Source organism: Mus pahari, chromosome 1 (genome assembly GCF_900095145.1).
Source record: "Mus pahari chromosome 1, PAHARI_EIJ_v1.1, whole genome shotgun sequence".
In the NCBI taxonomy this organism is placed as follows: domain Eukaryota; kingdom Metazoa; phylum Chordata; class Mammalia; order Rodentia; family Muridae; genus Mus; species Mus pahari.
The window spans coordinates 114,801,364-114,816,023 of NC_034590.1; the positions used below are offsets into that span (position 1 = coordinate 114,801,364).

The following is a 14,660-nucleotide window of genomic DNA, read 5'->3' on the forward strand; positions in this document are numbered from 1 at the left end:
TTGCATATGGATCTGGCTTCTGTCCTCAGGACCACACCAGGCAGATGACAAGTGCTGAAGCTCTAGCTCCAGAGGATTTGATGCTGTCGTCTGGCCTTCCATGCACATGATACACATAATCTACATTGAGATACATATCAAATACTTTAAAAAAATAAGGTGGAACACAATAAAGAAGACACACAGATTAGCTGGTCGATGAGGTCAGCGAGGCCAGGGATTCACTCATCCCCGTCTCCCCGTGCTAGGATTACAGGCGTGTGGCAGCACACCCAGCTTTTTGTGTGGGACCTGGGGTTGGAACTCAGGTCCACATGCTTGGATGACAAGCACTTTAACTTCTGAGCCATCTCTCCAGGCCCTGTCTGTAGCTCTGTGATGCCCACTTTGTAGTGTTCAGATTTGGTGAGAAATCCCACTTAGAGGAACAGAGGCCTAAGCTCAGAGGTGGAGCCTTGGGAAGACTGCAAAACAGTAGGTGGCTGTGGGAATCACCCTTGCTGGACCTGACATGTGCGCGCGCGCGCGCACACACACACACACACACACACACACACACCTGCCCCATCTTACACTGGATGTGTTTAGAAGCACTTATTAGTGGCTGCTACCTGTCCAGCTTTTAGAGCTCATTCTCCTTTTATTGTATTTTTATTTTATTTTATTTTTAGCTAGCATACGAACTAATGGGCCTTGCAGTGGCATTTTCACACACATAACACTGTATTCTTACTCTTTACCACTGCTCTCCTCTGTCCCCCAATTCCCTCTTGGTGGTCCCCTTCTGCTTCCATGTGTCTTTCCCTCTCTTGATCACCGTCTATTATGTACACATATAAACACACAGGATTCTTTTTCCAGACCAACCATCTGAAGACATTTTCCTTTTTAACCTTTGTAGAGTAACTCTGAGCTTACGGGACACAAAGTCTAAAGAGCCATCCATGTACCTGCACCAAATCCCTGTTCTGAAATTAAATGCTTTCCTTCCAAGATGAGGGTCCTAAGACTGGGTGGGAGTCAGTGGAGTGTAGGCCAGCTGCACCCCGAGCTAGCGCTCCATAGTCATGGTCTGACACTTTCCCCAGACCAGCAGACAAGGCCATGCTAGGTGACTGGCCAGGTGACTTCAGGCTTGACACCAGGTATCCAGTCTTCAGGGCCATGGTTTGGTTGGTGTTCTCTGCCTCTTCTGTGATATGGCACCTTACACTCTGTCCCTGAAGGCCTGGTGATTAACATGATCCATACTGAAATTTTCTGTAAATAATTCTATCCCCAGGATGCAGAGCCTCCCTCCCAGAAGTCTCAGGCCAGGGAAAGGGGTGGGGAATCAGGGCAAGCTGTACAGTGAACGTGGGCTGGCATTGATGGCTGCACATTCATGATCTTTTCACTGCAGAGCTCCTGCTGAGGGAGGTCCACCATGGGGCAGGGACAGCAGTGCTTTCTACACTTTTACCCAGAGCAAAACTGAAAACACTGCTGGAGGCTGGGAATGGGGCTTACAGTCAGGGCCCCGTACTTGGGAGATTGAGACAGGGTTGCCACAGTTTTGAGAATATCTTGGGCTACAGAGTGGGCATGAGGCTAGCATAGGTTATGAGTGCGATACTTCTTTTATAAAATAATACTGAAGACTGGTGTTGACTGCAAACATTGGATTGAGTCTGGCTTGATGCAGAAAAGTGAGGGTGAGAACAGAAACTAGGTGGGCACAGCTACAGATCGGATGTGAAGTGGGGGTCAAGGAGTGGACTGTAATGGAGGCCTGAGTTCCTTATAAATATGCTGGAGCAGTGCTTTAACTTCATAATGTACCCAGGGCTGCCTCCTCGTGTGAGGCTCACTTCTGTGGCAGCAGTTTGGATGAGCAGCCATGCCAACCTCAATAATCTTTACCCCACCATTTCACGGAACAAGAAGGGGCCTCTCACTGGGCTGAAGGTATCTTCCTTGATGGGGCACAATCCAAAACTGGAGCCAGTTTGCACAATGACTGTAAACAGTCTGCAGAGCAGGATTTTTGAGTTTGGTGGTTTGGTTTTGGAGAATTTGAAACATGGTACCCCTGTAGTCCTGTCTGTTCTAGAACTCACCATGTAGGTCTTACCAGCCTAGAGCTCACAGAGATCCACCTGCCTCTGTCTCCAAGTACTGGGAGTGTCAGGCCTGGCAGTGTTTTGAGACAGGGACTCATACAGCTCAAGCTGGCCTTGAACTCCTGATCCTCCTACCTTGCTCTCCTGAGAGCTGGGTGACAGGTGACAGGTGATAGGCCTGTATTCCTTCTTGCCCATGTTAGGAGATTGGGTCATCTGGAGTCTGGAGCTCACGGCACTGACATCCAAGGCTCCAGCTTGTCTGAATCTCTGTTGCTTTCTGGAGTTCCTGCTTACCTGCTCACCTTGTGTCCTGTGGCTGCATTTTCCTGTGAAGTTTACCAGTGAGGAGTTAGTTGAAGGAATTATTTGTGGCTTGGCACTTTGGGGAGTATCTTCACTTCCCCTGGGGCTGTGGTTCCCAAGTTGGACAACAAAAGGTTTCAACCAGTCAGGTCTGCTGCCTCTGAAGGAAATGTGGCACAGGACATCACAGGCAGGTCCTCGAACACCGTTTTTACCTCTCCATAATAACTGAAGCAGGATGACCCAGAAAGCATTGCCATCAGCCACCCTGGAGTAATGTAGACCTAGAGGTGGCAACTGTCGCACACGATTCGGCATTCACTGGTACTTCACTGACAAAGGGAACTCAACATTCAAGTGGTAGTGACTGTCCATGAGGTTTCCCAGGCAACAATAGGAGTAGACTGATGGCAGAGGATGCCTGTGCCTTGTACCATAATCCCTAGATACTCATGGTGCGGAGCCTGAGAGCCACAAGAGTGCCATGCTCAGTTTCTCCCTGCTGCCACTGATGTTGCTATGCCAACGTGACTTGATGGGTCAGGACTATTGGTCGAGGGGAACAGTGCTGCCCAGAAGAAGCTGTGGTGACAGCTTGGTGGAAGTAGCTTGGGGTCTACTCGCTGCTGTGCCAGAGAGAGTGGGGAAGAGCAGAGAGCAGTGGAGTGACAGTGGGCGGCATGTCTTCCAGGAAGGTAGTGCTTCAGAGTGCCTTTGAAAGCCAGTGGCTGTACTAGTTTGTCTTTTTTCTGTGTTAGTAGTTAGAAGACATCACACCCTTGCTTCCAATTCTAATTTTCATATAAAAAGTCCAAAGGAAACCCCTAAACTAAGTCACCTGGTCCTTGTATGCGTGCTCTCACCTCAGGCTGCCTGTGCACGACTCAGTGAGCTCTCCCTCGCAGGTACTGTGACTGCTTCTCCAGCGGGGACTTCTGCAACAGCTGCAGCTGCAACAACCTGCGCCATGAGCTCGAGCGCTTCAAAGCCATTAAGGTAATGCACTTGACAGAGCATTGCCAGTGTTGTCTGTGAATGCTCTCCAGAGCTCAGTTCAGGCAGAGGCGTAGACAGGCACAGTGACCAAGACTGTAGTGGTACCCAGCAGACTTGGGCACTTCAAGGCTGCATAGTCTGTCTCAGCTCTAGGTTCATAGCTATGGTTGGACGGTGCCCGGTGGGGCGGTACACTGTATCCCCCGAGGATGGGAAGCACTTGGTTAGACCTCACAGTCTCTAAACTGCCATTCCTTTAGTTTCAGGTACAAGATTTCTCAAGTCAGCTGCCGGCTGTATCTGTGCCTTCCTTTGGGCTCAGGGACCAGGGGATGGGAGGGATAGCTAGGCTGGGCCTGGCAGCTTCTCCAGAGAGACACTTCCAGGGCCCTCAAGAGCCATCAGCTAAGGCTGGAGGGTATCCTGTTCAGTGGAGCAGAAATGACTCTGAGGCTTGGTCAGTCTGCCTTTTATCTCCCTTGCTAGAACTGTTTATTTCCTCCTCTTGAGTTGTAGATATATCAGTTAGAAGTATCTTACCAATTCAGATCTGGCCAGACCCGGAGGACAGGAGAAGGCCATGGCCCTGAGCTTTGCAGAGCTTGATTGTTCTTTTTATGTAGCAGTGAGTCTGGCAGTCTGTTAGTGTGACTCGATTGTTCTTTTTATGTAGCAGTGAGTGCGATGATCCGTTAGTGTGAGATCAGGATTCTCGTGTGCCAGGGATAGGAACACAGCTTGGTAAAGTGCTACTCTGAGAAATGACTAGCAGACACTGTCAGCTAAATGTTTGCCTAGATGTCACCCAATTTGCTCCTCCCTAACACATAGCCAATGGAGGCTGGAGGAAATCCTCCCAGAGACTTGCCAAGCAAGTTCCCGGCAGCTTGGTTCATAACAGACAAAACCTGCCACAACCAGTGGTGGGGTGGTGCATGTGCCAGCTAGGTGAATACAGATGCCACACACCATAGGGGAAGACTAGTGGTCCCTTCCAGTGGGAGGAGTCATGTTGGCTGTGCCCTTGTTCTGGGCCATGAACATACTGTCTACCAGATACCCCTACAGTTCTAAGTTCCTAAGTTTGCCCACAGGATGAAATGAAAGGCAGCATGCATCAGAGAGAAAGATGGCTAGGTGCTGGTGTGAGCAGTTTACTATGCCATGGCCTCACCTGCCTCAGGCAAAAGTGCAAGGCATTCCTGGAGGGCGCCCTGGCTTTCTTTACATCCTTATTATGTGCTAGTCCCTACAGTACATATGGTGAGCTATCAAATGCAGAGAAGGGGCTCAGTGCTGCTAGAACCCAGCCACCATCACAGTTCTGTGTGAGGTGAGGCATAGCTGCACAGAAGCCTCGAGGCCTCTGGCATGTCCTGAGACCCTAGCTCCCTCAGTGGCTTCCCCTGCACGGTCTTCCCTTGTACAGAGCCTTCCTTGCTTCTGGCTCCTATGCATCTCCTGATGGTTTTCATATTCTCTCTTAGACGTGTCTTGATAGAAATCCTGAAGCTTTCCAACCAAAAATGGGGAAAGGCCGGCTGGGAGCTGCTAAGCTTCGACACAGCAAAGGGTGCAACTGTAAGCGCTCAGGCTGCCTGAAGAACTACTGTGAGTGCTATGAGGCAAGTGCCAGCTTCCTGGAATAACCAGAGACATCCAAGTAGCTTTGTGGTTAGAAGATGTTTGCTGTAATGTAAAAAGGGATGCACAATCCCTGTCCATCCTTCCCCATGTGATGATGATAGGGTGCTGTCAACTTGGCAAAGTCTAGAGCCACTAGAAAACAGGCCTCTAAGGGATGTCTTGGTCAGACTTAACTGTCACCTTGGCAGGGTCTAGAGTCACCTGGGAAACAGTCCTCTGGATGTGTTATGGGGATTATGGTGAGGTGGAAGAAAGACCTGCCCACTAGGGGCAGCACCATTCCCTAGCTTCATTCCTGGACTGTGTACATGGAGAGAGGGAGCTCAGCAGCAGCAGCAGCAGCAGCATTCATCCCTCCTTGCTTCCTGATTGTGAATCCCAGCTGCTTCAAGCGCCTATCTTCTTGACTTCCTCTCCATGCTGAATTGTAGCCTTGATCTGTGTGCTGAAACGAGCCATTTCTCCTCTGAGTTGCTTTTGTTCAGGGTATTTTACCACAGCATCAAGAAACAAAACTAAGACATGATTTTGTATTTATAGGCAGGTCTCAGTTCAGGCTGGCCTAGAACATGATCCCTAGCCAAGGATGCTGACCTTGAATCTATGTCTCGTGCCTCTACCTCCAGAGCACTTGGATTATGGCCATTCACTAATGCTGCCATGTCTGCTTCCTTCCCTGGTGAACAGCCTCTAGTGTTAATCTGAACTAATCTGATCAAGCAGCTGTGAGTGCTGGGTGGCTTGGGGGAAAACCTGATTTCATCAAAGCATTTTTTTTTATCATCAGGCCAAAATCATGTGTTCTTCCATTTGCAAATGCATTGCTTGCAAAAACTATGAAGAAAGTCCAGAACGAAAAATGCTGATGAGCACACCCCACTATATGGAGCCTGGTGACTTTGAGAGCAGCCACCATCTGTCCCCAGCCAAGTTCTCAGGACCTCCAAAACTGAGAAAAAATAGGTAAGTGCTCTGAACAGTTAGGTGGAGTGATTCCAAGGGAGGCTTAGAAACCACATCTGTACTAGCTGGAGTCTGCAGGGCTACAGGGGACAGGAGGGACAGGAAGATGGAAACCCAGTGTGCCAGGTAGCTACTGTGGTTAAGGTAGCCTGCTCTATAATCATGAGGACAGGAGTTCAAATCTTAGCTCTCATATAAAAAGTCAGGCTTGATGGCCTATGCCAGTGATCCCAGTACTGGGGATGGAAACAGGATCCCCGGGGCTCACTGGCTAGCCAGGTAAGCCAATTGATGAGCTCCAGGTCAGTGAATGACTCTATCCTATAGAGGGCCATCTGGGCTAACCACTCAATGGTAAAGCCTTGCTTTGCAAGCCTGAGAGTGAAGCATGGGTGGGTGGCCAGGTGCCTGTAATCCCAAAGACTCAATTATATATATTTATTTCAAACTACCCCAAATACACCACACATGTGCACACACTCACACACCCTCCCAAAACCTAACCAACCAAAGAAAGAACATTCCTTTAAGTGCCAAGCAGTTAGTCACTGGGATGTCACAAATGAACCAACTTCATTCTGCAAAGCCAAACTCAGGCTTATTCAGTTAGAGAGGAGAGAAGCGCTTCCACCAAGCCTGCATCCTCCATGATGATGCTCTCCCTGTCCTGGGCCAGCCTTCTCCGAGGTTGTTTGAATGTGAGCCCTGCTCATAGCTGGATGGGTAAGCATCCTTGCTCCAGAGCTCAGAGAGGAAATGCCGAGCCCTAAGAAGCCCAGCCCGAGCCATACTTCTTGGGTTTCCCAGGGTGAGGTGTCCTCATGGTACGCCCACAGGTGTAACGGCAGAATCTCAGAGCCCATGGTACGTTGCAGTTCCTGGTATCCTGCAAATAGGACAAGCAGACCCCCACTCTGGCTGTCACACTGCCAGCTCTCATCTGCTGATTTATGCAGGGAACTGAGGGCAACTGTACACTGGGAGTCAGTCCTACATTGCCAAGCCTATGTGACCTGTGGGTTTGCCACCAAAGCACATGAGCCTCTGGGTCTAGCAGTGGCCTTACACTGAGCCATGTAGACTCTGCCAGGATGGGGGGATCCCTTGCTGCTCCCCAAAGTCCAGCCCCATGCTTTCTTCTATTTATTTATGTATGTATTTATTTCTGGTGTGCTGACAGCATCTCTCCCTCTATTCCAAACTGGGTCACAGGCATGGGCCAGTGGGCTTTGCTCAAATAAAACCTATTTTATTACCAGAAAGGGACATACATAGCTTTTTCCCCCAAGCAATTTCACGTGCATATACTATGTGTTGTGATCCTAATCCCCCTCTTGCTAGCTCTTCCCCGACTCCATCCCTCTGATCCCTCTCTCAAACTCGCTCTCCTCCTCCTCTGGTTTTTCCTTTTTCCTCCTTTTGGCATTTGTGTGTGTGCATGTGACTTTGTGTTTACTTAGGGCTTCTCATCTGTGCATGGGGTAGTTATTTACTAGGGCATGGGCAGTTTACCCCAGCAGCCATTAGCTACCAATCTTTCCTCAGAGAGTGCTGGGGCCTCATGAGCCCCTCCCCCATCCATTCTAGGGTATGGAAAGATCCAGTCCTGTAGAGGTCTTCTGAGATGTTTCCTGGGCCTTGAGGGGGAGGTGATGTAGGTAACCTCTCTACAGAGCCGTTGACTAGAGTGATTGGGTGCCGCTGAGTAGCTGTGTCTCTCCCCAGGCAGGCCTTCTCCTGTATCTCCTGGGAAGTAGTGGAGGCCACATGTGCCTGCCTGCTGGCCCAGGGTGAGGAAGCGGAGCAGGAGCGCTGTTCCCCAAGCTTGGCTGAGCAGATGGTCCTGGAGGAGTTTGGAAGGTGCCTGTCGCAGATTCTCCACATCGAGTTCAAGTCCAAGGGGCTGAAAATTGAGTAGCGTGCAAGCTGGTAAAGGGGAATGCCTGTGGCAAGCCTCGGCCCGGGGAGTCTGCACCAAGGAAGTTGGTGCCCAGGGAGGAGCTGAGGCCCTGTATCATGGCCAGGTCAGCTGTGAGGTCTGAGTGATCTGCCTGGTTCTGGCCAGCCTGCTCAAGGTATCCTAAAGTGCAAACAGGCAGAACTGCCCTGGGGATGGACACTGGCCCTCCTGTCCCTGGGGAGGCCTTCTGGGGACTCCCTGCCCTGCATAAAAAGAGGGTGACTTTCTGCTTGTTGTTATATGTTTGCTTTCAAATTGCTTAGTAGTACCTCCATTCAAGTTATTATGAGCCTGCCTCAAGTTAGAGAGCTAGGCTTTTCTTCAGGTGGACTCTGCCCAAATCACATGCAAGTCAGGTGGCCATCAGGGGTCTTCCAGGCCAGGCCTGTGACAGGATATGTGGGAGGGGGGTCGGGTTAGAGCTGGGTTTGTTTGGATTTTTTTTTTTTTTTTGCGGGTTTTTTTTTTTCTGTATTTCTGCTAGAAGTGAGAAAACTTGTCTCCTGTCCAACCCTCTTCTCCATAATTACTGCTGCACGGTCGCCTGCAGACCAGTCACAGTGACCTCAGACACCAGCAGGTGAGGTGGCTTATTATGCCCACACTTTGTGTTTTGTTGTGAGAATAAACCTTTCCAGATTCCCAGTTGGTTAGTAGCTGAAAATATATTTCTCTCAATACCCATTCTGGACTCCACAGAGACTCTGTCTTTTCTTGAGTCTGACAGCACTGCCACCTCATCACTTGGAGAGTTAGGAAACTGACCCTGGCTGGAGGCTGCGGGAAGCCAGAAGCTCACTGACAAGGAGAGGACTGGAGATGGCGCTGCAGTAAAGTGCTTGCAGCGCAAGCCTGAGGATCAGAGTGTAACCCAGAATCTGTGTTAAAGATGAACACCCTACCCCACCCCCACAGCCGCAAACACAAAAGCAAAAGGAACATACACTGGCTTTTGTAACCCCAGTACTGGGGAATCAGAGGCAGGAGGCTCGAGGGACTCACTGGCACAGCCTTATTGGCAAATCACAGGTGGAACAGAACCTGGCTCCAAAGACAGTGGGCAGCTCCTGTACACATGTGCCTCCTGTACACACATGCCTTTGCACTGGCACATGTGCAGAAACACAGCATGAAGCACAGATCCAGAGAAGTTGGAAGATGGTAAGGGGTGACTGGACAACTGTGCACTGCTGACCCAGAGGCTGGGTTGCCATGGCAATGTCTGCAGGAACTCATGGAACCCTGGTACTAATAGCCTTGCAGGAGCCTAGAGCTCAGGAGACTCTGATGAGATGGTTTGCTCCCCAGAACTAGAGTGACAGCTTTCTGTTAGGGTTCCCCACCACTGAAGCCAGGGAGAAGGAAGACTGCCACTTAACAAGGTGGTCATGACAGACCCCTGGACTGTGGGTCAGACATTGAAAGGGACAGGTGGGAGGGCTGAGGTGAGACAAGGCTGGCCTAGTTGCTAGCTTGGAGAATTGGGGATAGAGACACATGATGCTTATGCCCTACAGAAGAGGGAGCAAGGCTAGGAGGGTGCTGTATGGAGAAGGCTTCAGGCTGGGGGCTGACTAGGCCAGGAGGGTGCCGTATGGAGTAGGCTTCAGACTGGGGGCTGGCTGACAGCCCAGGTGCCATCCTTCTGGGGACTCTTTTTGAAGCACAATATGGCCTTCAGACCCACCTTGACACTCGGCAGGGCCCTAATCTGTTTTCTGTAAGCCTCAGGGTCCAGAGTCAAAGTTAAGTGCTCAAGTCAGAGTTAATTGTGGGAGAGAGAGTAAAGGGACTGGGAAGTAGGGTTGCATTCACTATGAGGTTGGATTCACCCTTGGTAGAGCCTCTGTGGACTCCTTTAGTCTCCCCTGTTCTGCAGAGAGACCCACATAGGCAGCCAGGTGAGGCCAGTGCTAGCGGCCTGTCCTCCAGCCAGGGAGACACAGGAGGTAAGGCTCATGTGGGTACCTGGCTCTCCTGTCACCTGGGTTCTTCTCTGATCGGGTATTATCTGCTTTCTGCTCGTGCCAGCTCATCCTGTCTCTGCAGGTGGGCTTGTATACCCACTTGTGCCTTTGTTCGCCTCAGCAGCACACTAGACAGCTGCATCAGACCGAGCTGAGCAGCCGACAACTGTTCCTGGGTGCAGCAAGAGCTGACAGGTGGGTGCCCTGCAGCCCTTGTGGAATTCGGGTTTAAACCTTACCTGCTGCATGGGTGGATGACTACTCTGACCTTTTAAAACATACTACGGGAGCCAGAGAGATGGCTCAGCAGGTAAAAGCACCTACTGCCACTCCCGTGGATCTGAGTTCACTGCACAAGGTACATTTGTGCACGTGCACACTCATATACAAAGTACAATAAACAACCACACTGGAGGTGAAAGCGATAGCCTGCAGCATAGGAGAGCCAAACAGTCCCAGATACTTGCTAGTTTTTATTATGTCACACAATATAATTACTCCAATCAAAACATCTTAATTATAACACAGCTTCAAAGCAGAGAACAGAGGACTGGCTTGAGGAGTTGTCAGAAGATTCTTCTTAGCCTAGAATGACTTTAAATTCCAGCACAGGACACACGTGCACAGTGGGCGTGGCCTCAGGACTTCTCTAGGTCTTCTAAGGAGGTGGCCAAGGGGATGCCAGGCAGGGTGTCGAGGGCCCCGGCCTCTAAAGAATAGCAGTCAGGTAGTTAGTGTGAGAGAAAATCGAATTGCAATAGCTATGGAGAGGGGCGTGTTCTCACTGTGGGCACCCTGATTTGGGGACAGCATCTGAAGGACTGTCCACTCTTCAAAGAAGGCAGGCCACTGGAAGTGTGAAGATGGTATCCAAGAACACTTTCTCATGAGAGCAACACTAAATGGAAGCTCAAAACCCCCAGCAGAGCTGTGGTGCCCTCTGCAAGAACAGCCATGCGGAGGTTTCTGGAGAGCCCTAGAGGCTTTTCGGAGGCCTGGGGTCTGGGAGTGAAGACTCTAGCACCATCTAGATGATGGATGGTTTCACTTTTATAAAGATTTCATTTATATGTTGTGTGTGTGTATGTGTCCGCCCACAAAGCAGGAAGGGGATATCAGATCTTCTGAAGCTGAAGTTACAGGAGGTTGTAAGCCACCTGACATAGATGCTGGGAACTGAACTTGGGTCCTTTGGAAGAGCAGCAAATGCTCTCAAGTACTGGGCCATTCCTCCACCCTGCACACACACACACACACACACACACACACACACACACCCCGGGTTTTAATCTCCTGCTCTTGAGCTCCTCTTGAAAGGGCAGAAACAGCGAGGAAACAGCATCCTTCCAGAGCTGACCTATCAGGCATTGTGCTGACACAGTATGGCTTCTCATGGCCCCACAGAACCTGGCTTGAGGAACACCCTAAAAAGACTATGCCAAAAATAGGGGTCAGGCGGGTGACCTGTCCAAAGCTTCACTCTCTTCCCACATCAGCCCCAGCACAGGATGCTCGAGCGTGAGTAGCCTCAGTCCTAACATAGTGCATAGGGTAATGGATGGTCCCCCTTCACTTTTTTTCCTGACAGTACTAAGGAGAGCTGCAGCCCAAGACTCCATTTTAGATAAAAATCACTCCCATACCTTTAAGGTGCAAGAAACTGAGAAACTCCATTATAGTGCGGACAATGTTGCTCTCAGGCAGGGGAACATCAACACTTCCTAGACAATGGAAAAGAAGAGTGTTCACCGCCTGCTTCCTCGCCACCCTCCTCAAAGGCCAGGGAGGCTGCCTGAGAGTGTGGGGACATCCTAAGGCCATCCAGGGCCTTTCTAGAGAAGTTGGGGTGTTGGGTCTGGGCCAGCTCTCCCAGGGGCTTCTGTGGCCATGCCCCTGTTGTAGCTGTATGCCCCAAAACTTTGCTCCCCAGTCCTGGCAGTTGAGAGGTGTGTGAGGCTACAGGCTCTCAGACCTGGCTAGGGCAGCCTTAGGCTATGACTGGAGCAGGAGGGTGGTGGGTGCCACACCGTGTGGCCACATGCACCTGGGAGTCCCAGGAATGATGGCATTTACATTTGGGACTCAGACCTTACCTGGTCTCCCTTCTTCCACTTCCAGTTGTAACTCCCTCTTGCCTGTGAGGCCATGCTTGTCGCTAAATGATCTGTGGTTGTCAATGGCATCTGTTTGCAGACCAGAGAGGAAGCCATCTGTCACTGTGGCGCATCCCATTTCCAACCCCAGGAGAAGACCCCACACAGCTAGGCCACCAGCATAAAGCCAAAAGTGTGGAAGCCCAGCAGAGGATAGCAGTGTCTCCAGGGGGCGCTGCACAGGGCGCTAGTCAGGTTTTGTTTCTTAAAGGATGACCACACACATCTGCAGCAGGAACACATGGCTTCATGCAGACTCTGGGGAGACAGGCCCCCTCTCCACGGTCCCCTCCGTTCTGGTGGACTGGGGACAGGAGCTGGATGGATGTGTCTGGGGACCATGAGTGAGTACTTAAGGCAGACAGGCATCTCAGATCCATCTGTGCATGTAAATTTAAAGGCAGAGCCTAGGCTGCTCTCAGGAGGGAGCCTCTGTCTTCCTGGTCTCCTCCTTTGGGATAGTTCACATCTGAAGGCATTAATGCAAGTCACAAACATCCAGGACACTAACTAGGGGGCAGGGCATGCGGGGAGCATAGGTGGTGGTGGTGGTGGTGGTGGTGGTAGCACTGGCACTTCTGTCTTCAAGCATGGCCTTTCCCCTCTCACTGCAGTGGGAAGGAAAAGAAGTTCGGGCCAGAGCAAGCTCTCAGAGGCTTTGCCTAGACAGCAGGAGGATAGGCGCTGGGGTTCCCAGGAGGCTACTGTGGGTGATGGCAGGAGACCCCGGGAATGAGCTCATTCGCTATGAATAAGAAGAGTGGATGCCTGGAAGAATCTGGCCTTTCGGGAATGAGAAAGCACCCCCCCACACACCCCTGCCACCAGCCACAATGCAGCAGGTATTTTAAGTTGACAGTGGGTTAGGCTAATGGAAACCCACAGTCCCCAAAGCCACATGGGAATGTCCCCTGCTTCTTTGCATCTGAGAGTAAATGGGCTCTGAGAACAGTGCTTGGCTCCCATAGTCCCATCAGGACACACACTCCACCCTCAGCATCCAGCCTGCATCACTCACGTGGGCCCAGAAGGTAGCCAGCGCTGTTCAGGGTCCAGCCTCTCTTCTCCTTTGCCTAAAACAGGATGACACAGGGTCAGACAGCCTAGGTCTCTGGGCTGAGGAGCAGAATAGCCTGTGCTTGGCTCCCCAACACAACACAGCAGAAACTGGGGCATCCAGGCTGCCTGGAGTGGCTGCATTTGACCTGAACACACTACTGGGTCCACTAATGCTCAAGTCAGACCAGGGCTCAGCAGCTGATAACCCCCAGGGTTGTCTTCAGAGCCAAGTGACAGGCTTACTTCGGAGCAACCCCAGGGCTGAGGGTTGAGCTGTCAGCCCTCCCAGGCTTCAGGGAAGGTTTGTCTACCACAGGCTTCAGCCAGCAAATGGGAGGTCTTTCCTTGCTGTTCTGTTGAGATAGCACTTTATATAGCCCGAGCTGGCCTAAAATTCTATATGTAGGGGAGGTCAGCCTTGAACTTTTGATCCTCCTGCCTCCACCTCCCTCCTGAGTGCTGGCATTACAAACCTGGGCCCCCTACACCTGCTCATGAATGGAACCACTTTGAGCCTGGTTCAGATGGTCCTCAGCCCTTCTCCTGGAACCCTCCCTACCTCCAGCAACTTCAGGGACAATTGCACCCCCCCCACACACACACACACACATACTTGCAACCCCTGCTGTGGAGGACAATGAAACATCCTTTGTTTTAGGCAGATCCTCAGGTCTGACACCCTTAGTCCTCTTTACCAGTTGACTGTCCCCCAGTACTTACTGGCATTCCAAGCCCCAGAGTGGCTGACAGGGTCACAACCAACAGGAGCCAGCCTAGCAGGATAACGCTGCCTCTGGCCATCTGGAAGGAAAGAAGTGGATGAGTTGACACCACCTCAGCAGCCCTGCACACGCACACGTCTGAGGGCATTTGGCCGTGGGAGTGGGAGGAAGGGTGAAGGGGACAGAGCTGTGAGCGGTGGCAGGGGCAACGATGGGGAGCCAACCGCAGGAGGACTAGGGCCTGGCAAGCCTCGGTGAGACGCGGGTACCTTGAGCAGCGGTGAGAACCGGGCGTGGCTGGTCAGTGCAGGTTCAAGGGTCTCTTGGTCCGGGCGTGGCGAAGAGTGGCGGGTTGGATGGTCGCTTACTGCATGGCACAGCTCAGCGGCGTGAGGAAGCGCACGAGGATCCCTCGACGTGTCCTCGGCAGGAGCCGGTGCTGCCGCCGCTATTTATGCCTGGTGGGAGCTGCCGCGTCACCCGCTCAGCGCCGCCTCCTGCGAGTCCCAAGGGCCGCTGTGACCGGAACCGCTCTCGCTCCCGGGGCTCAGGAGAGGACCACCCACAGTCCCAGACCGGGCCAACCCTGCATCACAGAGTCATTCACCGCTGTTCCGCCTGGTACTCACACAAGAGTGAGTCCGGACACCTCCCGTCCCGAGACCTGCAGGAGGTCTTGCTCTCCTTCCCAGGGCTGGGCTGGAATGGACCACCCCAGAGCCTAAGCAAGGGCAGCCACAGACACCTCCTCAGAAATCAAACTCCCAGGTCCTGCTTTGTACCTG

At 51.7% G+C, this 14,660-nt stretch overlaps 2 protein-coding genes across 3 annotated transcripts in view; one reads left to right on the top strand and one right to left on the bottom strand.

Annotated features, from left to right (window-relative positions):
* Positions 1 to 8,619, top strand: part of Tesmin (testis expressed metallothionein like protein) — a 19,578-nt gene extending 10,959 nt beyond the window's left edge. Inside the window, exons 6-9 of one of the 2 annotated variants that reach the window (XM_021222462.1) lie at positions 3,314 to 3,404; positions 4,892 to 5,029; positions 5,839 to 6,014; positions 7,740 to 8,619. In XM_021222462.1, coding sequence (XP_021078121.1) covers positions 3,314 to 3,404; positions 4,892 to 5,029; positions 5,839 to 6,014; positions 7,740 to 7,932 — 598 coding nt within the window. In that variant the 3' untranslated portion in view covers positions 7,933 to 8,619. The remainder of the gene's footprint in view (positions 1 to 3,313; positions 3,405 to 4,891; positions 5,030 to 5,838; positions 6,015 to 7,739) is intronic. The other variant, XM_021222466.1, reaches the window with a different exon arrangement.
* A 1,775-nt stretch (positions 8,620 to 10,394) lies between these two features.
* On the bottom strand, positions 10,395 to 14,373 carry Gal (galanin and GMAP prepropeptide). Its single transcript, XM_021218632.2, has 6 exons — positions 14,145 to 14,373; positions 13,874 to 13,954; positions 13,113 to 13,167; positions 12,035 to 12,124; positions 11,585 to 11,662; positions 10,395 to 10,650 (listed from the first exon to the last, which is right to left on the bottom strand). The coding sequence occupies exons 2-6, from the start codon at positions 13,952 to 13,954 to the stop codon at positions 10,580 to 10,582; spliced, it is 375 nt and encodes a 124-aa protein (XP_021074291.1). The 5' UTR covers positions 14,145 to 14,373; the 3' UTR covers positions 10,395 to 10,579.
* Positions 14,374 to 14,660: the final 287 nt, after the last annotated feature.